This window comes from Stenella coeruleoalba (genome assembly GCF_951394435.1).
Source record: "Stenella coeruleoalba genome assembly, chromosome: 5".
Classification (NCBI taxonomy): domain Eukaryota; kingdom Metazoa; phylum Chordata; class Mammalia; order Artiodactyla; family Delphinidae; genus Stenella; species Stenella coeruleoalba.
In genome coordinates, this window is record NC_137150.1 from 134,251,820 (window position 1) to 134,279,476 (window position 27,657).

General features: G+C 50.4%; 1 protein-coding gene across 2 annotated transcripts in view; it reads right to left on the bottom strand.

Annotated features, from left to right (window-relative positions):
• The window catches only part of RUNX1 (RUNX family transcription factor 1), a 243,804-nt gene that overhangs the window by 15,769 nt on the left and 200,378 nt on the right, over positions 1-27,657 (bottom strand). For both annotated transcript variants that reach the window (XM_079921906.1, XM_079921905.1), the window contains one exon: positions 22,863-23,054. In XM_079921906.1, the coding sequence (XP_079778032.1) occupies positions 22,863-23,054 (192 nt within the window). The remainder of the gene's footprint in view (positions 1-22,862; positions 23,055-27,657) is intronic.

The window sequence follows — 27,657 nt, forward strand, 5'->3', positions numbered from 1 at the left end:
CCGCAGATGAAAGGCGCTCTGTAAATTCAAAGAGCTATTCCTCGTTAGACGTGCCAGACAGTTCCCAGGGGAAACAGTCCAATCCAGCCATGAGGCCTCTCGCCTCGGCCAGATGAGTCTGAGCCGCGTCTGGAAAGAGGCTCTGGACTCAGGCACAGTTGTCTCCGAGGCAGGGTTTGGGGACAAGTCACTGGCTTCTAGAAAGGATGGGGGTCTGGATAACACCTCTGATTCTCTGCCAGCGCTGACTCCCTAAGACTGGGGGAGAGTGGCCTTCAGGTCACACGGGGTGCAGGGATCTTGGTTCCAAGAGAATCCTCCCTCGCAGACACGTTATTTCCCTGGCCTTTGTCAGACAGACATCCATTGCAAACATCTTCCCGTAAAGATTTTCTGCACCCTCACTTTCTGAACCTCTGTCCCCCCGCCCCCATACACACTTTCCAGGCCTGAACTGATTGTACAGATGGGCTGGGTAGGTTCCTGTAAGGCCAGGCCATCCCGGGCATGTTCAAATTATTCCACGACTGCCCTGCTAATTTCTGTCCATTCCTCCATGTCTGTCTCCTCCAACAAAAAATCTCAAAACGTGGAGGAGGGTAAAAATGGCTCTCTGCTCCCAACCGCTCATTCTTCAGCACCCTCGCCCCCTCTGCTAGTTCCCGAAAGGGATGAGCCAGAGATACCTGTCGAGGGCTGGGAAATCTCAGGCAGCTTCTAGCTTGGGACTGAGCCCCCAGTGCAGCAATGAGGACCCTCACTCATAGGAACCAGATTACTGACGCCTCAAAGTGGGACGCTACCAGCGGGAGAGGCACGGCACCCCTAGGACTGCCCATAGCTAAAGAAACTTAATTCGATGAAGGAACATCCCACCGAGGGCAGCACGTGCTCTAAAGAGGACGGTGCAGGCTTGAGAGCCTTGTTCCGTGGCCCAGGGCGAGAGACTGTCAGAGCCAAGCTACAGTCCCTACTGAGCACCGAAGGCCATGTGCCGATGGGGTGGGAGGGGAGCCTACGGGACTCCCCGGGGGGTGGGCGGGGGAGCAGCCATCTCTCCGACTAAGTAGATACAATAACAGCCGTCCCTTGGGCAGATCCTATCAAGTAACGTGGCTGAAGCTTTGCCAGGGTCCTTGAAATGCCTCAGGGTGGCAGCAGGCAAGAAAAAAAGAGTGATGTTATCACTGGGACCTCAGGGGCCATAAGATGAGTGCCCCTGCCCCGCCTCTGCCCTGTGAGTTGTCGGTATTGGAGGATGCTCTTAAGGCCGCCGCATAAGGACGTCTGACGCACAGCAGGTGCTGGTGAGGCCATCCTGCAGCCTGGCTGCCTCTGAGTGCCGCCCACCCCCTCCGGCTCTGTGCTAAACTTTTTACTTCAGCACTTCTGCGGGTTTGGAAAAAGTTAGGACCTTTTGACAAATTCTGTTGTATTATTACTATGAGATTTGTTTATTTGTTGTAAAGTTATGATGCAAATCCATTCCACCGTACTTTTCGAGCTCCAGGCTGTAGCCTACACACAAATTTCAGAGTGGCTCGAAGCCCGGCCAAGCAGCCTCTGTGTCTTGTGCTCTCATGTGACATGTGCCCCAGCGCACCCGTACTGCATTTTACACCAGATACTCTGATTTTAAGCAGCAAACTCGGAAACATGGCGTTCTAATAAAACCAGAAGAAGAACTCTCATGAAGGGGGAAAAAGGGAGTGCAATAAATACCGTCTAGAGAATGCTGAGAGAGAACACAAAAGACACTGAACTCCTCCTTTGGTTTGTGTTGGCTCCAAACATTTCCGAGTTTTGGGAACCTCGTCCCTGAGCTGCCCCGCAGGGAGAAAGGGCCTGGACAAGGGCACGAGGGCAGGGTTTGGGAGTCTGAGAGATGAGGACTGAGCCCCCGCTCGCCCCTCACTCACCCTGTGCTGAGGCCAGCAGCTGAAGCCCTCGGAGACTCAGTTTCCCCACCTGTGAGGGGCTTGGGGGGGGGGGTGAAACGGCATCCGGACTCCAGCGTCGTTAATGCACCACCTGGCTCCTAGTAAGGCTCCTCTCCCCTGTCCCCTCAGAGAAAGGGTCCGTGTCCCGAGAGGGCCTGCTCCGTGCCCCTCAGGCCCGAGTGCCCCATACGAGGGAGGAGGGCGGGCACAGCCCACGGAGTCGCCAGGATGAGGCCTGCCTCGGCCTCGGCCGAGGTGCAAAACGCCCTCAGCCCCTCACCTGGGGAAACATGGTTTCACCATCGACGTGTACACCATTTCCGCGGCACCTGCACAGACTGCCAAACCGAATACAAGCCCTTTTCTGCCCGCCGAGCACCAGCCTCGCTCAGCGGGAGCACCCCGGCACCCTGCCCTGCGGAAGGCGCCCGCCAGCTGCTGCTCGGAAACCGGAGAGCCGAGCCTTGGAAACCGAGGATGCGCGGTTCTTCACCTTCGGGGCTGGGATTCAGGTTGAGCAACCACTCGCTCTCTAATAAGAGCTTCCATCCACACGCCCAGCCTGAAGAACGTTCTGCCAAGGGAAGTGCAGTGACGCCCACGCTGGGGCGCCACCCCCTAACACGTGCGCGCCAGCCAAGGCAGCGGCTGCCTCTGGTTGTCCCGTCCTCCCGCCTGTCCCCACCGGCCTGTCCCAGCTTTCCCTTCCCGACCCACACGCTCCTGGTTTTCCTTTCCTACACATCAGGCCCGGGCTCCCGGGATTCCCAGCAGCAGGACCAGGAGGCCAGACCCCGCGGGGGCATCACCCGCCCGCATCCCTCTAGCACCCTTCCTCGGGGGGCATGAACACACTGCGCCTGCCTCGAGGGGGCAGCCAGCACTGCCTGGTTCCTGGCCGTCCCTTCACCTCCAACACTCTGCACGTCCACGACGCTCCGGGAAGGTCTCTGGATGTACTGAGCAATGGATTTCTCCCTCTTAAAGGGCGCTGCCATCCCAGCTGGCCCCGACCCTTTTCTCCTCCCACTCTGCTGTGCCTGAAGTAATGACACAGTGAGACAGCCTGTTCTCTCCACATAAGGAGGGCCCTCACCCCCGACGCTGGAGACAGAAGACGCTGCAATTCGCGGACTCCCATCTTTTCGGTTGGGAGATGGCGGGACCGGCAGTCCTGAGCCCAGTGTCCTGCTTCACTCCTAGAACGTGACACCCTACAGCGCCGCCAGCTCTGGTTCACTTTTTGTAAACATCTTTTTTGGAGTAGTTTACGTCTTAAACGCAAGGCTTCTCCACACATAAAAAGACCCCAAGGAATGGCTCCGTTACGCTTCTCTGTTTTTTGAAAATCGGTAACCACTTGGATATTTGCCGTCGGAGCAGCTGGGAGGAAGAGGCGGAGCTGCCTGGCCGCTCGGTGGCGGGTTCCTGTGCCAGGATCACTGGGTGTCTCTGGCTTGCAAGCTGGGGTGGGGGGAGGGGATCACGATCGGCTTCCTCTGTGCCTCCTGCCCCTCCTGCGGTCTCCCCCCCCCCACCTCCCTGCGAGATCCGCACAAGAGGAATCGGCTCACCTAAGTCTGCAGCCATTTCGCACACCCCGAAGAACTGACCTTGACGTGAGCTAATTGGAACGGCGACAGATTAACAGCACAGGTTGCTGAGGTGGAGTTTTGCGGCATCAAGGAGGCCTTTGAAGATAAGAGCCGCGTGTACTTTCATAAGCTCATCCCTGGTGCTCTGAACAAAGAACGCAAACTAATAAAGTCAGATGCGTCTGTGGGCGATCTACACTCACAGGGGAACATCGCCCCAAACTCTGATTCAGAAAGGCAAATGGAAATCTGCCGGAATTCTTTTAAACTCCAACACAGACCTCGGTTTTAAAACTGACACACACACACACACACACACACACACAAAAACTCTTGGTAATAAGCAGACTTCTGATGATCTGAAGGTCCACAGCTTCATGTACTGACTCAGAGAAAGTAAACGGCATTTCAAATACAACCTTCGTCCTTTAATAGATGAGGTCACTCTGAGAAAGATGATACTGTGAGCCCAGCAGTGGGAAACCTCCCTCCAGAGAACCGCTTTGATTTACAAGGTCAAGGAAGGCTTTCTCAGAGAAGCAGTAGGTTTTTAGTGACTTGGACTAAAATGGAGACTTTTTAAAAATTAAAAGCTGAGTTTGAGAGAGCAGACAATTAGAAACTCCTGCTCAGCAATAGGGACGACCCCGGAGAACAGGGATCCTGGCGACCTGCAGAAGCCAGGAGTCAGCACTGATTTGCTGATGAGGATAGAGGCCCAAGGGGCTGCCGTTTGTGGCCGACACTGACATCCTGTGTGGACCGACTGAACCCTTGTGAGTTTCCCAGATGGGTCTCAACAAGGGCGGTTTCTCCTTCAGGGGACGCTGGACAATGTCTGGAGGTGTTTTTGCTTGTTGCCACTGGGGTAAGGGGATGCTACTGGCATCTCGTGGGTGGAGGCCAGGGGTGGGGTGCTATTAAACATCACCCAGTGCACAGGATGGCCCCCCAACAGCAGGGGATGATCCGGCCACAAATGCCAGTGGTGCCTTAGGGAAACCCAGCCCAGGGTAGGCACGCACAACCCCAGTGTCAAACCATGATGACAAAGCCGGACGCCGTGACTACCAGAGGTGCCCCCAGCCTCAGAGAAATTTAATGCAGCACGTGGCCTGGGCCGAGCACAAGTGAAACTGAGGAGTGTTAAGAGATAAGGGGTGTGGCGGGCACCTTCTGGAGCCCTTCTGGGAACCAGGGGTGGCCATCCGTCTGCCGTCATGCTGCGGCCAGGGCTCTGTCCCCATGGCAGGGTTTGGGACGGCCGCTTTCTCACAGCCTCACGGCCTGGCACCCAGTCTCGGAGCTGGCATGCCGAGCCCCGGGCGAGCCGCAGGTGTAAACGACCGACAAGATCGCTCCTGAGCTGACCGCCGGCTTTGCCACCTGGGAAGGGACAGGCTAGCGCTTGCCTCTCCTGAGCTACCTGGGCATGAGTCACACGTAACCAGATAATGATGCAACTCACTGTCAACATTTCTAAGGTTTCATTCCAACATCTCGTGGAATGATAGAGCAGAAAGCAACCTCGGAGGCTATTCGAGCCAGCCCCACGTCGGAGCAAGCTGAAGTGTGGCGAGGTGAGAGGACTGCCTCTTGTTCCCCACGGCAGGTTAGTGACAGGGCAGGGACGGACCTTCTGGTTGCTCGTAGAGTGCTGCTCTTACTATATGATGATCGAAGCCATTTCCCCCTCGAACCTAGTTACCGTATGCTGACAAAACGAAGAAACTGGTCTACATTTCAAAAAAGAAAAAAAAACGCGCGCACACACGCAGGTAAGTAATCTCCAAGTACAGTGCCGTTTGGAGGCTGGGAGGGGTACCTTTTCCTGCTAACAGACCTGGGATTCTGAGCTTCGTGGGGCTGGCGGGAAGCCCTGACCCCATTTACGTCTCCTTTCCATCCTGAAACTGAGCCCAAACAACCCCAAATCTCAAAGAAAAGTTGATACCTGTTGCTGTGAATTCATGAATAATGCAACTCGAAATTAGGGAGGGAGGGAGGGGACCATTCCCGTGCCCCCCAGCCCCCGGCTGTGTTTTCGGGTGGGGGTCGCAAGAGGTGGGAGGCAGGGTCACACTGCCACCCTGGTTCTGCCTTTTCTTCTAATAGCCTTCAACTGCCAAGTGGCTGCAACCAACATGCCGATTTTAAACCCTTTTATGGAAAGTACCATACCCTCTTCTGCTCACATCACTTAAAATAATGAGTTAGGCGCAGTTGTATTAGTCTGTCTTTCAAGTGGATTAAATTCACGGGCTCGTTCTCCTGCAGTCTTGCAAGCTTTGGCCTGGCTGTCTGAACGTCCAGATTAGACAGACGAGCACATGCCAGACGGCAATGAAACGCAATTACCTAGGCAAACTTTTGAAGGATTTGAGCCCTGGGGCACAGGCTGTTTACGACAGACTAAAAGCACCGTTTGTACTGAGCAAGACCAGTTGCCTCCGTCTTTTCGAGTTCTCGGTCCTGCCTCTGCCACTGGACTCCAGGCAGGATTTCTAGGGGCCTGATAACATCAGGCTTCTGTCCACACCTCAGCACCTCGGTGTCTTTACCGTGTTTTTCAACAAGAAAATGCAAGTACCAACAAAAGCCTATTATAACATCTCCCTTTGTGTTCACTGACTCTCCCCCGTTGGTTTATTTTTTGGTATTGTGTACCACCCCCAAAAAAGGCAGCGAGAAATCATCCTATAGCTAGTTGCTTGGCTCCGTATACGGCGTCTTTGGAAACGAACAACCTTTCCAATAAACAAGAACTTCCTGCCATCCTTGAAAAAAAGAGCAAACCAGCCTCAACAACACGTTCAAAGTACTTTCCCCTCTATTGGAACTGAGGGACCAAGGGAGAGGAGACAAAAGTGGAAGGAAGATTGATAAGGAGGGTAGCAAATGGCTTTTCTGCTGCTGGCCCACATTCCAGCACTTTTTTCAGTTGGAGACCAGTGGGGCCAACACAGATGGGTTGGCGTGGCCCTTCGTCCACCAGCTGAAAACTATCATGTGACCACGAGAAGGGGTCTGGGGGAAGGGGGTTAACTGGATTTCTGTCGTCCTGTTAGGCACAGAGTGAAGCCGTCAAGGTGGTGGCAGGGAAAGGTTTCAGTGTTTGGGGACCCGAGGCCCTGAGGCCGGTCAGTGGGTCAGTTTGGGCAAGAGGCTGTGAGCACGGGTGGGAAGATAAGACGGGCTAGCAAGATAAAGAGTGAACTTGGAAGGATGGATTTGAAAAGTGCTGGAACCCAGAGGAACCTAGGGACGCTTCTGGGGAAGGAGGTGACACAGGGACACCTGAACACGGCGGGGGAGAGGGCAGAACACAGGCACCGGGGAGATGGCAGGGAGGTGGGGGCATGGCCTTAGGAGGAAGCAGTGGACAAACAGCCTAGTCCAACTTTGGGGTTCAAATCTGTAATTAAACACGTGAACCCAGGTTCAGGCGTTTTAATGACAGGCCCCGGGTGAGCTGTGTCAGGAGCTGAATGATGGCAAGGAAGGCAGGAGAGAGTTTGGCTTGCATGGGGCAGGGACAGCAAAAGGGAAAGGGTGGCTCTCTAGTTAACGGAAGCCGTAGAAGGTAACGAACGGGGGCAGAAGATTAAGAAGCGTAGAGACTTCCCAATTTCCTCTTTGTCGCAAAAGTGGAGAGAAAGGCCCCAGGGAGGGGTAGGTGTGCTGTCACCCCGGTAGGCCCAGCTGGGCTCCCTCCCCCAGGCTCCCAGCCAGGCTCTGGGAAGCAGAGAAAGGGCAAATGACGAAAACAAGAAGCGAAAGTACCGAGGCTTGGTGCCTGCAAATCCTGAAAGCAGGGAACATGCTTCCTCAATGACTCCCCCTGAGCCCTTTCCCTGGAGATCCAGGCCAGGGTCGTGAGGTCTGGAGACGTCGGGGAGAGCGTTCCTGCCTGCCTGGAACTTCTAGGAGAACTTGTCATCCTTGGAAAACTGTGATTGCAGATGGGGAGGAGAGGGGCAGGTCGGTGGGGTGCTGTGTTGACCATCTGAGAGTCATCCCTCTGGTGGGTTTTGAGGTTTCGATGATCGCACCGCACAGAGGGAAACCTTAGGTGCTCGCTCCTGGGAGCCCATGATGGTTGGAGAAGCAGCAAACCTTCACCCTATCCAGTAACAATGGACAACGTATAGGGAGGGGAGAAGGCAAAGTGAGAGGTCCCGGGGCTTCCCTGGTGGCACAGTGGTTGAGAGTCTGCCTGCCGATGCAGGGGACACGGGTTCGTGCCCCGGTCCAGGAAGATCCCACATGCCACAGAGCGGCTGGGCTCGTGAGCCATGGCCACTGAACCTGTGCGTCCGGAGCCTGTGCTCCACAACGGGAGAGGCCACAGCAGTGAGAGGCCCACGTACCGCAAAAAAAAAAAAAAAAAAAAGTGAGAGGACCCGATAGACGGGTCCAGGAGTAGAGGAGGGGGGTCCGTTTGGTCCTTGGTGGGGACGAAGATGTCCTGAAGGAGATGGGGCAGGATTGGGGAGGTGGAGGGGGTTAGGGGTAGGAGCTTTCTGGGTGGGCCACCGGCATGGACCAAAGCAGGTGGGCAGGGCTGGCCACAGGTGCTCAGAGCCCAGAAGAAAAGGCAGGTAAAAAGACAGCTGCTCACAGCGTCGGGGCCCCAGCTTCCCTTCGGCTCGTCTGCTTGCCTTTCGGTCATTTCAGAGCACGGCGGGCTCAGGGAGGAACATCTCATGACCCAGAAAAGGCAGGGCCTCGGCTGGAGGGGAAGCTAGGAAATCAGTGGCGAAGGTGCTCTTTTATTTCTGGACCAGGCCCCCTGTGGCTATCAGACATGGCAACATCTGCTTCCTCCGCCACGCTCCTCCACAGGTGACGTGCTTAGACAGGATGGGTTTTAGGAGGAGCCTGAGGGGAGGCTGGCCGTGCGATCCCGGCCTCCCTGAAGGCCAAGGTCTCAGCAGTGATGCCACCTCCCACTGCACAGGATCCAAACCCAGGTTGGAGGGGAGCCAGACATCCCCAGATTTTCTGTCACTCATTGCTGTTCACATGCCTCACTCCGCTGCCCCTGAAAAGTTGTCCTTTGGTCCCTCTGGGGACATCGGCTGATACATATATAGGCACCAGTTAAAAGTGATTTATGCTAAGAAAGTGGCCGGGGCACACACCGCCCCTCGGCTAAGTCCTAGGTCTCAGATCTCCCCTGCTGTGTCTCCGAGGCTGAGGTAACGAGACAGCAGTGGGCCTTAGTGCTGACACAGTAGTTTGCAGGTTAGGAGGATGGGGCTGTCTGTTTCTTGTTGGCGAACAAGCCGAACAGAGGGACCACTGGTGCCCAAATGCCTCCCAGCTCAGGTAAGAGCCTTGCTTACTGAGAGGTGTTGGCCACCGGAGCCCCCTAGACACGACAGCTCCACAGGAGAGGAATCACGAGGTGCTCCTGCATGGGCTCCCCACTGGCAGTGCTTGCGGGAAGGGGTGGATTATATAACTCTGGGAAACTCCTTTCTGGGCCGTTCTCCTATGGACCTCCACATCATGCATTCCTATGAAAAGCAAGTCATTTCAGGATGGCTTTGACCAACTAATGAGCACTCAGAGCCGCTGGCCTTGAGGGGTGCCAACCTGGACCCAGAAGAGGTCCTGCCCAGTGGTCGCCTCGAGTCAGGGTCTCGGGAGAACTGGATTTGCAAAGGGTCCGCAGACTTAGTGCTGGTGGCTGGCTCTGTCCTCTCTGTTGACGACAAGGGATGGGGGGGGGGAGCTGAATTGGGACAGAACAGTTTGCTGTTTCATCAGTGGATAAGGACAGAGCTAAAGGCGAAGTCCCCTTCTGCTTTTTGCTCCAGTCACTGACACGTCAGCAATGGAAGGGAAAACCAGGAAGAGGAGACCCCATCGGTGTGGGAAGAGTTCAAATGTCAGCCCCATTTGCAGGAGCCGTACACCTAGCCCTAGGCACCCGGCTTCCCACTGCCTCGCTTAACCCGCCCGATGACTGAATTCATTCTCCAGCAGGCCCCGAGCTCCTTGTTTTGCAGTAGGAAATTCTCTTTCGTAAGAGGGCTACTGTTGGTATTGTTTATTTGTGTTTTTAAATTTCCAAAAATAAGGAAAGATTTATAAGATGGGGGGAGGGGAGGAGGGAGGAGAGGGCAAGGGAGGCAGCGACCCCAGCTTGTCCCAGCCCCAGCACGTCCCAGGTTCGCCACGGCTTCTCCTGGGCCCCCAGACCCCCCCCCCTCCTTCCCGTTCTGAATGTGAAAAGTAAGCAGCGTGAGCTGCCTGGGCTGGAGATGCGTCTAACAAGGCCCTCATTGTCTCAGACAGGTGTGAGATTGGACTTGATTCGGGGCCAACACCTCCAGTCCCGGAGCCAGGTCTGTGAGCCGAAAACATGCACCAACCCTCCAGTAATACCACTGCAGCCAGCCACAGTCTCAACAATTTAAGACTTAACACACACAGCATAAATCAGAGGAGGATGGACCAGCTGACCGGCAGGTTCTTGGGTGGATGCCTTCAGACTGTCTGCAGATCAGACCCTGCCTGTTTGGGTTATTTGAGACTTTTTTTTTTTTTTTTTTGGAATATAAAAATGAGAAACTGGGTGGAGCGGCGTGCAGAGGCATACTGGTGTTTGCCCTATCTTGTTCCAACGGCCCCTTTTTCTCCCTAAGTGCTGTTTTGCAGGGACGGCTCGGGAAGCTTCGCTTTGCTCTATCCAAATACTAAGAATGTGTTCAAGCTGGGCAGGATGGGCAGAGGGAAGCCGAGCCCTCCAATACGGGTGCCGTCTGTGTGACCTTCAGCAAGTCACTTAACCTCTCTGGGCTTCCCAATTATCCATCTAAATGAGGTGGCTGGCCATCCCATTCTGGCCTGTCTCTGATTCACTCATCTCCAGTGGTCAGAAGTTCAGAGTCATTGTAAGAACTGCCTAACTCAGAGGAAATCATCACCCTTGGGAGAAAATGTACGACTGCACTGAATGCTCTGTGTCTGAGTGGATCAGTTTCTTGGAGCAAGAAAAGGCCCGTCATTGGTCTCCTCTTATCTGTTCCTTAGGAGTGTGTGATCCTCAAAACCCGGAGCTCCAGGCCTCGGGGCAGTGGTCAGGATGCTCCGAGAGCCCAGCACCGCCCGTGTCTCCTGTCGACCCTGAACTAAGTTTCATTTAGGAGAGGCCGCTATGGAGTCATGGGATCTCGGCCAAAGAAGGGAGCCCGGAAGCCACCCGTCAGTGCAGCACCTCAGGGAGAAAGGCATCTGGTCTCCGCTCATGGGATTCCTGCCACCGTCCTGGGTGGCTCTGGCCCGGGCATTCGTGCCCTTGACCCTGAGTTCACCAGCAAGGGCGTGGCCACCGCAGGGATGCTGGGGTCTGACCAGGTGCCCTGGCTCTCACTGCCCTGCACCGTTCAGGGAGTGAATGACATGGACTTGGCAGCATCCTGACCTGGGACGGGGAGGACTGTCACTCAGCCCCAGGCCCTGACACCCCGCGCCTCGCTCCCACAGCTGCGGCTGCGGCCCTGGCCCATCTCACCCCACACCTGTTTGCTGGCCTGCTTCTGCCCCACGGCCTAGTTTGCAAGCAGGCTTTCAAGGCCTGGGCCTGGGGGTGGAATCAGCATGGGAGGCGTTTACTTCAGATCACACAGGAGGGTGAAACGTGGTTCAAAGAACTCCTTTTGTAGATGGTTTGTACAAAATGCCTTAGAGGCTGACCTTCCACATCCTCTGAATGTGTCTGATTCATGCAAGTAAGGGGACAGGGCAGGGGTCACCCCTGGCTGCTGCCCACGTGGGCCCTGTGGACAGGGAGTGTCGTGTCAGCCTCCCTGCTGCCGTCTTCCCCCTCCCCACCCCGGAGTAGGGTTGGGGACGCTTGGCGGGGCTGAGAAGGACAGAGGGTGGCCTTGGGACAGGTGTTCTATCCTTGCCTTTAAAAAAAAAAATCCCTACCGCTTCAGTATGAAATTCAACGTTGAAAGGCTGGAGACACAAGCACGTGATACCCAATCGAAACATGGGGATCCACCATCTCATCGAGAAAGATAGGGAGAGGCAGAGCTGGCGTAAACGTCCTAATGCGCCCTCTGTACTCACAGCAGAGCCCACATTCTGTGCCCCCCCATGCCCCGCCCCAGGCAGAGAGACAGCAAGCCAGTGGGCCAATCACTGATGCTCCCCGGGCCTCAGCGCCTCAGGAGTGAAATAAAGGGCTTCTAGAAAGACATTTAAGGTCCCTTTCAACTATAAGAGTTTTCCATTTGCATTTGACCCTGTGGAGAAGTGGGTATGTGCTCTCCTGTTAATTTACCCAAGGAAACTGAACTTGAACAGAGACGACACTAAGACCACCCTGCCCTTGTCTGCCCCAGGGCTATCATCACTCCCGGAAGTAAGGGGACACGGAAGAAGGTCATGATCACAGAGCAGCTGTGTGGCTCATAGGAGAGGACGGAAGTGCACCTCCCTGGTGAGGCACCAACGCCACCAACAAGAGCACGACAATAGCGATAACAGTAAAAAGCATAACACTGACCACTTACTGAGTGTTTAAAGTGCACCAGGCTCTACGTAAATACCTGACGAAAGTATATCTCAATCTCTGTGATGAGTTCGTGAGGCAGTGAGGGTAAATACCGCACGCCAGGCATCCAGTGCTTTGTGCATATGAACTCATTTCATCCTCGCCCTCTCCCGTGAGCTGGGTACCGTCATTACCGTGCCTGTTTTACAGATGGGGAACAGCGGTGCAGAGGACTGAAGTAATTCTTGCAAGATCACCTAATTGGGAAGTGGCCAGCCGGGGATTTGAATTCCCATCATTTATATCCACATAGATCTTAGCGTTAATCCGTGGATCCAGGTTCTGCTCTCCTCATGTACTGCACTCTGGGGGTTCCCATGTTTTTTCTGATTCCCTTATGACGATAAGGTGGGAGGAACAGCTCCATCCCGACTGATGGGGTGGATGGACAGAAGAACTGGCATTCCGCTTTGACTTCTGCAGACCACTGAGCACTCCCGTGAACGACCAGGGAGAAAGTTTGAAAAATAAGAGAAATTCCTTATAGATTCTCTAAGGCGTCTCCGCCCACGGCCCTCCCCGCAAGGCGTGAAAGTATCAAATGAGGAAATCGGGAAGAGATTCTGGAATAAGAATAACAAGATTTCCTCTCCCTTCCACCTGAACTGGCCACCCGTAATTTTGCACTCATTCAATTTTAAAGTCATGCCTTGTAATTTGTGGAAAATCATATTAAACAGAGCCACGTCTGGGCAATGGCTTCTCCCATTTAGCAATACGTGGTGGCTCAGAAAGTCCAATCACACAGCAGAAATATTACCACAAAAAGAAAGGGGGGCCTCTTAATCAGGGGGCAGAGTGGGAGGCTCTGGGACATCTCTACTGGCTTCCTGAGAATGTTAGGCGTTAATCCCTGAGAGCCGCGGAATTACAGCCTATTAGAGTTAGGGCCACCTTGTTAATGACTTTCATGATCGGTGAGGGCCTGGGACTCACGGGCCTGCCAGCACCTGAGTGAGCACAGCAGGCAGGACCCTCAGGACCATGCCACGCACCTCGTGGGTGGCTAGTGGTGGGGGTTAAATGAACCAACAATATCAGTCATTCCAGAAACGTGAGCCATAATTATTTTGTTTCTGCCTTTAGTAAACGTGAGAACTAGGCAATGTCCTCGTCATTCTGCGGTGGCCCCGGCTCCAATAACAACCCAGGTATAGACCCGATCACAGACATACGCTGCAGTTTCAAACCTGGGCGGGGGAAAGATCTGCACATTTCAAAAGCTTCTGCATTCATCCCAAAGATCCCAGCCGCGCTGGATGGCCAACAGAAGCACGGCTTAAAACTCAGGCAACGATGGGTGTTCCACATAGCAGGCAACTGACAACAAAGTACGGATGAAGATTAACAGACCCTGAGAGGAACAATGCAAATAAACTACTTAATGGGTAGAAATGCCAAGTCGAGCCCTTGAGCTTGTGCTGACTTTTACAGATATTTTAATAACTTTATCGTTATATAATTTGCCATCTGACATGGACAGAGAGATGCACTAATGGAGCATGCATGAGCGGCCGCAACAGTGAGATAACCCCCAGGAGATGTACTAAGACAATCACGTTCTCTTCCTTGTATGACCTACAACTCCAAGAAGCGCAATCACTAGTCGGATTATTCCTTCCTCCCTTTTTACCCCGAGATATTCTTTTGAAACCTCCCAAGCAAGTGTATGTGTGTAGCCCTTCCCAAGATGCATAGCATAAGCTCTCTCGGTCTTGATCTGGCCTTGGGATGATCAGGTTGAGCACATAAAGCTGGAGGGCAAAGAGGACTTCTTCTGCAGCAGGAACCAGCAAGTTACGGATCTGGGAAACTTCACTGCCCCAGATGGGTGAGCTGCTGACACCCAGAGTAGTGCTGACTCACCTGGGCCCCTCAGTTCCTCACACGCCTTCCCTAGGGACGCTCTGCTCTTTCGACACCTGGGTGGTCACCCCCAGATGCCAAGGCAGAAGGACCATAGCGCATCCTCCTTCACGCTCCCAGAAGGACCCAGATCTTGTTAGCCAGACTTGATAACATCGACTTGTGGAGGCTCAGATCCAGTGACACTGGGTGGAAGGACCCGTGGTGTGCAGAAATACGCCCTATTTCAGTCTGTGCTGGCGAGTGTTTTAATGCTCAGGTTTCCCGAGCTGTTAAGTGACCTGAGATGCACAGATCAGAGTCCCCCACTACCTCCTCCACCCTCTTGTTCACGCTTCCTCCAGGTGGGAAAGCAGGGGGTCCCATCTTAAGAAGGAGAATCAACTTTACAAAAGGGACAGTTAACTCTTGCTACTGATTGCAACTGGAGGATGTTTTGACAATCTTGAAATGCTTGGAATGTTCTTATCCCCAAACCTGACCCTTAGGTGGTGTGAAATCACGGTGGGCCCTTGAGCCTGAGTCTGGAGGAAAGCACTGTCTTTTCTGCCCAATGATTCTCTCTCCTACCCATGGCTCATTCGGGGGCTTGGTGCCGTGGTTCTGTTTTCCCTGGAAACATGCTCATTTCTTTTAAACAAGAAATGTTATATTCCATGCCATTTGGGAGAGGCTGAATTAGCTAACACTCCATCTGAAGACTTTCCATAGCTTGATAATCAACAATCAACTGGATAAGAAGTGGTACATTCCTTTTTTCCTCCCCCCTATCAATTGTCAGGAGTGCCCAAAGAAACAGAAAATAAACATGATTGGCCAATGTTTGTTTTTAGGGTGCGTTCTATACTGGCTTTTTTTTTTAAAATTATTATTATTTTGTTTTATTTACTGTGGCTGGTAACTGAATCTCTAGTATCAAAACATCAAATGTTCTGCCAGAAGGAGATTATGGAAGAAAAGTCTATGCTAGGAAACTGGGTTTGTCAGTGAAGACTTTATTTACAGGAGTTTTGCAATCCAGATCTTTAATCTCCATAACAATTGAGCTGTTCTAGGGCTTTGAAAGCAATTGTTCAATAATAAGAAGGCTCAGGTAGGGCTCTGTAGAGAATGGGCTTGAGGACAAGGGGAGGTTAAGCTGGGACGAAGTGAGAGAGTGGCATGGACATACATACAGTACCAAATGTAAAATAGATAGCTAGTGGGAAGCAGCCACGTAGCACAGGGAGATCAGCTCGGTGCTTTGTGACCACCTAGAGGGGTGGGATAGGGAGGGTGGGAGGGAGACGCAAGAGGGAGGAGATATGGGGATATATGTATATGTATAGCTGATTCACTTTGTTATAAAGCAGAAACTAACACACCACTGTAAAGCAATTATACTCCAATAAAGATGTTAAAAAAAAAAAAAGGAAAGCTCACGTAGGGCTAAAGCTTTGCAAATAAAATGTGAAAATATAATACAAATACACACTGAGGTGTCTCTGAACAGTTGATAACCCCCCTGCCTCCCTACATTTTCCCCCTAAAAGTCAGGCTGCAGTGCTCCGAGGGTCAGAGGGAAGTAAGGGAAGATAGACGTAATTACAGTTCCTCAGCATTATTTAAATCATATGTGTTGAATTTTAAAGAGCCCTAAAATAACTGAATTACAGTGGGCCTGCATTTCTGTTCCATGATGTGAGGAAAAATAATGCAAATGAGGAAAACCAGCTCCGTTTGGAGAACTACAACCGACAAGAAAACACAATGGGTCGTTTTCTCACCAGAGCCTTTTTTTTTTCCCCTTATCGGCGTATATTGTTTGCCCCTCTCTTGGTACAAACTTTTGGTAAACTTTGATACTACTTCACGGCCGCAGTCAAAGTTTTGTTTTTAAATATCCAAATGTGAAAGGCTATCTTCGGGTGATTTGTAAATGTGGGATTATGAGATATGCAAAGTGAATCACCAGCCTTTAGCAATGGGTTTCTGGTCAACAGCACCTCGCAATGAAGCCATTTTTAACAAGGCAGCTTGTTCAAAACAACAGTGATATGCTGAGCTCCAGGCGACCACATTCTTGAGTCCCTCCCAACTGGCTGGCTGTGGTCCCCGTGTCATCTTCTGTCCCTATGCTTACTCCCAGCCGCGATGTCGTGAGCTTTTGGGGGCCAGGGCCAGAGGCACCCAAGCCTCCTGCTTTTCACGGCTCCCATGACACAGGGGAGAATCCCTTTTCTCTATCACTGCTGGGCCCTCTGATTCCATCAGCATAGGTGTCTAGAAAATGTTAAGAAATATCTGATCTCATGTAGGAAAAAAACATACATTCTCGTGGCTGGAAAATAAAAGTACCATGATACTGAGTTCCAGTAAATGATGGCCTGAAGTGAGAGTAGCTGGAAGATGTGCTTGATTATGCGTGGCATAAAACACTTGAGTTCACAGTTACCTGCCCATCATATCTGTTCTGGGGGAGTGGACAAGGGAAAGTGATCTCTGGACTCACCTGATGCCCTGTATCCGTTCCACCTTGGTGTAATGGGTAGAATGGTGGCCCTGCAAAGGTATGTCCATGCTCCGACCCACGGAACTGTGAACGTGACCTGATTTGGAAAAAGGGTCTTTGCGGATGTAATTAAGTGAAGGATCTCGAGATGAGATCATCTGGGTTATCTAGAGGGCGCCTAATTCCAATCACAAGTGTCTTTAGAGAAGGAGCGGGAGGTGACACAGAGAAAGAGGCCATGTGAAGATGGAGGCGAAGATTGGAGTGATGCGGCCACAAGCCAAGGGACACTAGGAGCCCCCAGAGGTTGCAAGAGACAAGAAAGGATCCTTCCCTGGGAACTTCAAAGGGAGTAGGGCACCTTGATTTTGGATCCCGGCCTCCAGAACTGGAAGAGAATAAATGTCTGTTGTTTTAGGCCACCGAGTTTGTGGCAACTTGTTACAGCAATCACAGGAAACTAACAGACATGGTGTGGTGCTGCTGATGATAAAAGCCCACAGTTACTAAGTGTTACCCATGGGCTGGCTCTCATGCCCACTGCTTCACCTTTCACAGTGGTTCTAGGATCTCCAAGTACAATTATTACTCCCATTCTGCAGATAGGGAAAGTGAGGCTTTAAGAGGTTAAGTACCTTGCCAAAAGTCCTACGGTAGTACGTGGTGGAGGCCAGTTTTGGGCCAAGGTGGCCTGCCTGTTGAGCCCTCATTCTTAGCCACCAGACTCTGCTATCTTTCTTGGACGAGAGATTTTCAGCTTAACCTTCCTGCTGTTGTACCACTGATGACAGATAAGTGCTCCAACCACAGCTTTGTTAAACACTTATTCTTTTGAACAAAACCTTTGTGCATTTGTGAGTGTGCGTGTGAGTGTGCGTGTGTCTATTATCATTAGGTGTTGATAATAATAACTGAGTGTGTGCTGGGCCACAGATCACAAGAAGAAGGGAACATTTCAGAAGGTACCAAATCCATGGAAGGAATATTTTATCATTAGGATCAAACCCTAAAATGAACCCTTCATTCCTCTAATTAGAAAAGATGTCCACAGGCATTAACAACATGCTCTGGAAAGCATGGTCTGATCACCTTGAGTGACATCCATGAAAACACTTGGTCTGAAAACGCGGTCCCACTAAAATGTGGTTTATGATTACTAGGGTGCTGACAGCTCACGAGGTTGGCGGCTCCTTTGAAGGGCTGGTTTATTAAGTACTTAGCTGAGGGGTGCTTGTAAAGACATCACAGGCATCAGAGCAGTGCTGTTCAAGGGAGTTCTGTGTTGGTGACCGTTCCGTCCATAAATAGAGCACGGAGGAAACGTAAGGCTGGTCACCACTCTGAGCACCGCTCCGTAAGTCACTCCAGGCAGCGGATGGGAAGCAAGGGCAGCTGACACGCTGCAGCCACATCAGACTCAACAAAGGCCACAGGCGGATTAGGAAGCCAAGGCCCGAGGGCCTTTTTTAAAGGAAAAAAATGAAGACTTAGCTTTCTCCCCATCCTTCATCCCCATTTTTTAAATGCCTACGATGCAATTGATTAGCAGGGGCTTTTCAAGCCTTCCTTAAACTTTGTTTATGTGGCATCAGCCCAGAAGACGGAAAACAGTAACTGAGTTCTCAGTTCCTCTAGTTCTAGTAACTTGGAACCTCTCGGCCTGCTGGTGACGAAGAAGGGGGATGCGGCTGCAGCGCCCACCAACCCGCTTACACCCCACGCGAAAGCTCTTCATTTTGAGTTCATTCCACTGTTTTTCCTCTCTTCCCTGCCCCCCTTCCTTCTTACATTTATTTATTTTTATTTATTCATGGGAACACCCGATTCAGGCTTGTTTTCCGTGTAAGATTCTGGTGTTGTAGACCTTGAAAGGCTCTCAAACTCTACTATACCTAGATAAGAGTTATTTTTAGATCACTCCCTTTTCATGTTCACAGCATGTCTTGTAAGCTGATTTCTAGCACCCTGAATATTTTGCTTTGTGTAACCATGACCATTTGTAGATTTTACGCAGAAGAACGTCCGGTGTTTGACTGAGGGTAGCCTCTACCTCCAAGGTATTCCAACAGCTCCCGCCCCTGCCCTCCCACCCACTTTGTTTTTGAGCTTCCAGAATTGCTAGAAGAGAGAGGAAGGAGAGAGAGAGACAGAGAAAGAGGAAAGGGGAGGGAAGAGACGTTGTGCATTTTGATATTTTACCCCTGAGGCTGGAAAGGGCATTTATCTCTCCTCCTACAGAAAAGTGAAAAGGTTCTTTTTTTGTTTTTTGTTTTCTTTCGTCAATCCAGCTGATAAAGATTGACATAAGTAACCTGGTACAGCTGAGATTCAGTATCTCAAAAAGCTACACAGACAACAGGCACCAGAAAATGGTGTATCCAAAGTAACTTTAACTTGTAGGGTAACTCACTAGCAAAACAAAATCATTTGGAATACTAAAATTCAGGAGGTGATTTAAGAGGTCAAGGCCCCTCTGGACATACAGAAGTCTTAGAGCAAGGCACCCACACTCCTGCAGGCTGATCAGATGTTGCCGGAGTCTGGAGGTTAAGAAGGCCTCGGTCCCAATGGACCCCACAAGCGAGACTCTTTCATGCAAGAAGGCCAGGCAGTTACCCCAATAAAGTAGACAGAGTGGCTGGGAAGCTCTCTCGCTGCCCCCGCATCCTTCCTTCACTCATGCTTAGAGAGTCATTATTCTGCGTTCAGTTTTCTTTTCTCCCCATCTTTAAAAACAAATGTACACATCTCCAAAGGAGGGAATTTATTCAGATGCCCACCACAGAGTCCAGCCCTAAAGTTATTATTATCAACACCTAATGATAATAGAACACAGTCTTTACAGGCCTGCCGGGTGAGTGACCAGCCCAGCACTGCTCCTGTCTCCCCTTTGGTGATTGGGATTTTACTTGACACGGGTCAGCCCTGTGTCTAATTGATCCTTGATCCAAGAGTGAGAGCCGGGGAGAAACTGCCACCCACCGGGACTGGCTTTGGAGCCAGAAAGGTCTGCGTCTGAGTCCAAGTCCTTCACTTCCAACCTTGGAGATCTGGGCAGTTGTTAACCTCTGAGGTTCAGTTTCTCTGTCTATGAACCACACCACAGGATTGTAGGTATAACACAATGTACACAAAAGGTCTGACTTGTTTCAAAATATGTCATAACTGTTCCAATTAAAGAGTTAAACCTCGTGTCTCGATGTTGATGGCAACACACACAAGAACAAAACTCGGCCTCTTAGTTTCTCTGGTTTTGACGGTTTTCTGCACCAGTAGATTTCACCCCGTCTCCATTTTCCCAGAAAGGAGGGACTTATGTAGCTTAAATGTGGTTCATCATTTTTGGTAAATCAGGAGTCAGAGTCTTAAAATGACGTGCTCGGGTTGCCTGAAGCCATCTCTAGGGGGTAGGTGTGGCCGCATCGGCAGCAGTGCCCTGTGGGTCTAGATTCTGCCCTGGTCCATCTTGGAAAAGGACATGTGTCAGTTTTCTTTCCCGTGACTGTAAAAGAATTCTAAAACTCGGCTGTAGAAGTTCATGATGATGTCCTGACTTACTTAAACGCGTAGCCACGACAAAATGGCTTTCTGTTCAATTTTAAAGACCTGGTAAAGTAGGAAGTTGAAATTAACCTCAGCCCTTTTATAGCTGAAACCTCAACAAATAAACAGTGGTTTGGTGGCATGGCAACCTGGCCCCCTTTCCCATCTGCACCCTGCTTCAGATCATTTGAGATGTCTATTTTGGGTGATTCTCAAGCACATCTCCTTCTAGATACATAGAGGCATTATTCTATATCTGTGATTTCGTACTGAAGGAGTTAAAGGGCCAGGCATGACCCTCTGATGAAATCCTAGCAAGACAGGGTGTAGCAGCCTATCAACTCGTGATCTCTCCGAGCCCGTAACTGTCGACAACTCCGCCGGGCTGAATACATCCACACATTGGTACGGCACTGCTGTAAAACTGCTCTGACTACTTTGGGGAGGTTTTGCTTCCAACTACTGCTGCCATTTCAAAGCGAGCCATAAACACATGCTGAATTTTTATATAAAGCATCTTCTTAAATATAATACAGAAGCTCTAGCGCTAAGCTGGGAAAATAACCATTTTCCTGTCCATCAAGAACAAAATGAAGGTTCTGGCTGAAAGAGACTTTACTGTTATCCTTGTTAACTTTCTAACTTCAGGGAGAAAAAGCTCCCAAGGGTCTACTCAAAACAGGACGAAGGTAAAAAAGCATTTTCTTATGGAAAAAAGAAAGAACGAATAAGGAAAAGTAGATTTACATGAAAATCTCCCAGATACTTATTTTTTAAAAGTTGTTCCTACAATTTTACAAGTGACACCCTGAACGGCAAATCATGTTTTGGAAGGAAAGAACGTCAGCGATGTAGTTAACACATTCTCTCGAGTAGCAGCTAAGCCTCCAAGGCACTCTAAAAGCAAGTTATTATTACTTAGATGTTGCAGAAGTACAAAGTTTTTAAAAGGAACAAGAAACGGGGTTAAACCTGATACTCTGCTAAGCGTACAGTATTCCAAAGAGCTGAGGAATGCCCGTCCGTGGCAGTGCCTCCGCCTGAGAGATGCTGGTTGCTGAGGACAAGAATTCAACACCCCACCCTGCCATTTTCTTCTTGGTAAAGAGAGTGTATCTGACCAGGAGGGAAATCAGATCTGATTCACTCTTCACCAAAACTGAAACCAAGCCGAATTCACGGTGACGATTTCCACTTGCCCCCATGTGGTTACATTTTCCATTGCCTTTCAAAATGCTTACTATTTTTAGTTCCAATAGCAGTAGAAAAAGGCAAATCCCTTTATCAACCTAGTAGTAGAAATGGTCAGTTATGTCATGAGAGAATAAGAGAACAGAAGTCTCCTCTTAGATGTTACAGATGGAATCCTGAAGATGACATAAATGAATGTAAATGGCCCTAAACACAAGATCCAGCCATCCCCTGGAGAATTTTATTCTATTTAGAAGAAAAGTGGCATTTTCCCCTCAAGCCCATCTCTCTCACTTAATGTGCCGTTTCATCTAATTTCTCATACACACTTGCATTTTGGAATTAAAAAAAAAATCTATATGCATATTTTGAATAAGTATGCAATGATTGAGCACCAGGACACCAATGGTTTCATGGGACCTCTTCTTAAATACACCTAAGATGAAACTGTAGATAAGAGGCAGCCCCCCAAAATCAAGCTGAGGTTTCTGTGGTCCACAAAAGGGCGACTCTACAGAGAGGCCACTTAACAGCTGTCTGCATAGTATCTTATGGGAGGAGTTCTCTGGGAATTTCCCCCGCAAATAAAAATAACTTCCCCCAGAATCATGACTGTGAGAGTGAATGGCATGGACCATCGGGCTCTGAGAAAGAGGGTGGGTGTGCCTTTAAGAGCCCCACATGTGCTAATCCCAAAAGAAACCCACGGGCTGGAAACCCTAAAGGACTTAGGATGCTTGCACATCTCACAATACAACTCAAACAGAGAAAACACCCGGGAAAGCTAATTTCTGCTGTCCCAGAAGGGCAAGGAGCATTCCCCTTGCTGGCCACCTGCCCTTTCCCCCAGATGTGTTGCTTATCTCTTCCTTTGAGTTAAACAAGCCTGACCCTTTGAGAAAGGAATCTTACTGTGACCCTACCATACACAGCTGTGTCCTGCACAGCACCGAGAAAACGACTGCCTTTCGGAAATTTGACATGGTATCACAGAGCAAATAATCATTGACGTCAGTGCTTTCTACAGTGTAAATGAACTCTGTGTATTATCTAATTTGGCACAGTGGGTTTTATGCAATTACTGTATTTTACAGTGTTTTTGCAATTGCCAGCTAACCCCACGGTGGGAGGGGGGATAACCCGCCTTCTTTATTGATTGCAGGCTTACGAATTGCAATGAATACCCTTGATGGGGTGGCGTCCAGACACTCTTCCTATTTCTTTACATTTGCCAAAGAACGTATAGTAAATACAAACCGCTCAAGTAATCAGTAAGAACTTGAAACATCCTGACCTTCACCTGGCCTGATGTATGTGTGTGTGTGTGTGTGTGTGTGTGTCTTCAAGCTGAGGAGGTAAGAAAATAACCTAGCCAAAGCTAAGCTTAAAAAATTCGAGATCTGATCTACACAGCGATACATATCTGTCCATAACCTCTCTATACCCTCTGTAGCAGTGCCTTTCAATCTGGGGATCTTGTTACCACGCAGATCAGACTCAGTGGGTCTGGGGCGGGCCGAAGACTCTGCTGTTAACAAGCTGCCAGGCTGCTGGTCCGGGGACCAGCCGTTTCTGAGTGCGGACGAGGAGCCACAACCGGCCTGGGTGGGTTCCGCCCAAGGGTGAGGCGGGAAGCGGGCTCTGTCCGTCCGGGTACTTACCCTGCATCTGACTCTGAGGCTGAGGGTTAAAGGCAGTGGAGTGGTTCAAGGAGGCCCGAGGGTTGGGTGTAGGGGCCGGATGGTGTGGGCTGACCCTCATGGCCGTGCGCCGCAGCTGCTCCAGTTCACTGAGCCGCTCGGAAAAGGACAAGCTCCCGGGCTTGGTCTGATCATCTAGTTTCTGACGATGTCCTATTGCGGGGAGGGGGTGGGGAGGGGAGAGGGAGGCAAGAGATCAGAAAAGGTACCGTGGATTTGCTAAAACTCGGGCTTTTCTCGTCTTTCCCCTCCCTCTCCCCTCACCCCCAGCGTGGATCTGCTGGAGATCTGCACAGTTAGCTGCTCCCGGGGTCAGGGTGGGGGGGGATTCGGGGCCGCTGTCCCCACGGCAGACTGGGGCCCCTTCTGTCACACTGGCCGCTGGGCGCTCCGCCCAGACTGGGCCCCGGCACCCACCCCAACCCTCTGTGCCCGTCTCCACTGGGCGGGATGCGGTGGGCACGCGGGGCTTGGTGGCGGTGGCGGCACGGAGAGAAGGGGCATTCGCTGTTGGCACTTGGCCAGGAAAGGAGCCCTGCCAGTGGCGTCGGCACAGCTGCCCCAGCTGCACACCCAACCCCGGGCAGGTTTCAGAGGCAGCAATGTGGGCCCTGGAGCTTAGAGGCGCGCCCCTTCTAACAGGAAGCGAGGTGTGGCTGCAAGCCCACAGCCCTGGGAGGTCAGATTTCCTGTTAAGTGCACGGCACGGGTGGCCCCTCTCCTCTGCTAGCAAGCTTTGCATGAGCATCCTTTCTTCCCTGAAGCCGACTTCCCCAGCTTCGGCCTTGTCCAGTCCAAGACTCCCAGCAGGCCGGGCCCACTGGAGCCCAAAGGGAGCCGCCAGCAGGTTGGCCGGGCTTCCCCAGGGGGCTCAGGGATCCGGGGTGGGGAGTCGGGCCCCTCAGCATCTGTAGACACAGCAAGTATCCTCGCCTCGCTCCTGGTCTAAATTGCTATCACCGGGCTGCAGCGGGCAGAGGCCATTCACTCAAGAAGGGCCAGGGGGGTTGGGCCTTAATCCTTCATCAAAATGTCTTTACACCAGAGACTCAGGCTTGTCGAGCAGAGCTGAGGCTCCCAGGTACTGATGTAGCCACGGGGGGCGGGGGGGTGGGGTGGTGGCGGTGGATTCATTCCTCTTTCAGAGAGGCTGCCCTCCTCCTCCTTACGTTGAACCAGGATGGTTCGAAGAGTCACTGACCAACTTCACGAAACCCTCGCCGGACTGTCAAGTGGCCTCAAACCAAGATTGGAGAAGCAGCCTCCTTGCTGCCACGCTCAAGTGCCCTTTCGCACACCCGACCCAGTCCTCAGTGAGGAAGAAGGTCCCTTGATTCCATGCCCCCCAGCCCGGCGTGGGAGTCGGGGTGGGAGACGTATATTTTAGCCCAGCTCCCGCTGCTACGATTATAAAATTAAAATTTATAACTTGTATTATGGTTCCAAATCTCCGTGGTTTGCCGTTTCTTCCTGCTGCCAGGCCCCATGGCACAGTTGACACTGTCTCAAATTCCAGACCAGAAAAAGGACGCACTATATTGCAGTGATTTTATCATGAACAAGACCTGTTTTGGCTCCGAGATGAGGAAAAATACTTAAGCATAATATTTGTGTAGTTCAAATGCAACGCTCCCTCTTTTCATGTGTCACCAAGGCAAATCTGGACTCTGATTCAGCCCCACAGCCCACAGTACTCGGTCTGAACACAAGGCAGCCTGAGTCACGCGGGCCCAGCACACATGTGAGAGGCCTCTTACCCGCTGAGTATTTTAAGCACCGGCCTTGTGGGCGAAAGGCCATGGGGCCAGGTCCCGGAACAACCCCTGTCGTCCCTTTCCCTCAGAAGTACGAAAACATCTTTTTCTAGAACATTCTATTTCGGTCCACCATGGACTCATCTGTGGTCCCTGGATGGAGCTTCCCTTGACTCCTCCTTCCTCTTATCTCTGTGATACATTCTCGGCTTCCCGATGGTCAGACTGAAAAATCTGAAGTTTTCTCGTAGAAGAGCAAACAATGCCAACTCAAAAGCCATCCCAGGCGTAGTAATTCAGCCCTTTAAATGCCTACCATGACCTGGTGTTAGGGGTCAAGCAGGGAAGAAGGCAGGACAAATGATTCTGGAAAGTTCTACCTCCTCAGAAAGAATGCCGGTTGGCAAAGCTTTGGAGTCTCCGGCCAGCCTTTGAAGAGAGGCCTTCCATTGTGTCTGCCTCAGTCACCAATCTTGAGTGCCATCACACATCACGAAGAAACCAAACGGGAATAAGTCATTGCAGGTGACAGCCACTACTGCGGCCAGGAGCAACGTGAGATTACTTTTTCTTTATGAGACCCCTCTCATTGCCCTATGCTCAAAAACAAAATAAAAGAAAGCTTTCAACACGTGAGCGACTTCTGCACCAGCTGACACCTGCCAAAGCCGTAGTCATTTACAGAGATTAACTGATGACTGTCTGCTCCACTAGGAATGTTCGGGCATAGCTCTCAGAGAAAACAATTCTTCACTCTAAGCTATTTCTTAAGCCCTGAGAGTTGCAGGGCTGAGTTTAATGCTGGAGGAGGGGATGAGAGTTCCTCTCACACCCTCCCCGTGCTGTGATCCACAGAGTAAGTGAGAGCGTTACTGCCCTCCCAAGGAACCCTGAGCCCCTCCCTCACTACTAGTGCTAGAGAGCTGTGACACCAAGGCACGGGGGAAATAAAAAGCATTATCATATTAAAGGTGTGGTTCTGATGTGTTTATAAGCTAGATCAAAGGAAGACCTCATTCCTCTTTTCTGAAACCATCAGATTTCGTGCGCCAAAGAGCAATGTTTTGCGTGAAACGTAGAAGCTTCTGATATAAACTTTCAAGCTGGGGGAAATGAATGCGTTACGTCTCCAGTTTCCTGTATCTGTGTGCGATTAGCCCCCTGAATTTTAAATACAGGAGTATGGAAAATGTCCACGATCAAATTCACTTTTCTTCTTTCTTACTGACTACTGGGCCTCAGAGGGCAATAGGGAATTCAACCCCGGTGGTAGAATTACGCAATGAAGCCTCAAACACGTGCATGCTGGCAGCCTGGCTTTTTGAACACGTTGGAAGTCAGCTGTGTGTGTCTACGTGGTGGTCCTGAAAATAGTGGCTACCTCAAGATTTCATACTGGGACATCTTACTGAATCTTTAGCAGAGTTGAAAGAGACCCTAAACTACGTTTCTCTATTACTATTTTCACATTTTCCAAAAAGTACTTGATTAGAATTTTATATATATGCAAAACTATACGAAGCCAAAAGAACAAAAAAAGAATAAAAACAAACTAATCCCATCTGCTCAATTTTACGTCTTCATTCCAAAGACATATGTCCTGCCGTCTTCTGGAATGGGTGCCCAAGGGGTATCCCTAAATGTTAGGATATTTGTGATGGATAATGAGACCAGCTTTCAGTTTTCTGCTATAAGAACTGTAGGCTGAGTAGGTATATGCGTATTTCACTGACAAATGAAGTGCTTTTTCAAAGAAACATTGTTGATCTGTGGCTGTAAGTAACTGCAATACAACACAGATCATCCTTGAATTACAATTGGGTAATGTCCCAATAAATCCATCCTCAACTGAAAATACCATAGGCTGAAAATACATTTAAAATACTTAACCCACCGAACAAATTAGCTTAACCTAGCCTACCTTAAACGTTCTCAGCACGTTTACATTAGCCTACAGTTGGGCAAAATCATCTAACACAAAGCCCATTTTGTAATCAAGTGTTGACCGTCTCAAGTCATTTATTGAATACTGTACTGAAAGTGAAAAACAGAATTGTCATCTGAGCACAGAATGGTTAAGTGTATCAGTTGTTGATCCTTGAGATGGCATGGTTGATCACACAAGCATCACACCACACATCAACGGCCCGGGAAAAGAGCAAAGTTCACAATTTGAAGTGTGGTTTCTACCGAATATGTGTCGCTTTCACACCATCATAAAGTCGAAAAATTGTAAGTAGAACCATCCTAAGTCAGGGACTATCTGTATATGATTTTCTATGAAAGAAAACAGATGAGGCTAAGTTGTTACCTTTTCTTGGCAAGTTCTGGGTAGAGAGAATCATTTCCTGACAATCAAAGTGCTTGTCCATGTTTCTGATATGAGTTTAGTAGTTTTCTTGAAAGATTCTCCGCAGAAATATTAGAAAAGGCATATACTCAAAGCAGTGTCATGATGAGCAGTTGAAAAAAATTGATGCAAAATGATGAGACCAAAAGGATATCTGTCTATATGTGTGTGTATATAGATCTCTATCTCCTTCCTTCCATCCATCTGTCTCACTGTGATTCTTCCAAAAGGATATAGGTTTTTCTTTTCTTTTTTTTTTTAACATCTTTATTGGGGTACAATTGCTTTACAATGGGATATAGGTTTTTCAAAAGATGTTTGCCAATCAATCTGATACTAACGACATATATCTGGGTATAAGAACATTGACATTTCCTTCTTTAATTTGCTATTCTTTATGACTAGGGAAAAGAAACCAACACGTGTAGAGAACAGCTCATTTTTCCTGGTTTAACACTCTACCCAGGGAGAGAGTGCTCTGGGGTCATCAATGTCATTAGGAATTTAAAGCACTGGTACTGAACATGGATGTGATCCTTCCTCAAAGTACCTTGCAGGCGGTGAAATAAAGCTTCCTAGGACTTCCCTGGTGGCACAGTGGTTAAGAATCTGCCTGCCAATGCAGGGGACACGGGTTCGAGCCCTGGTCCGG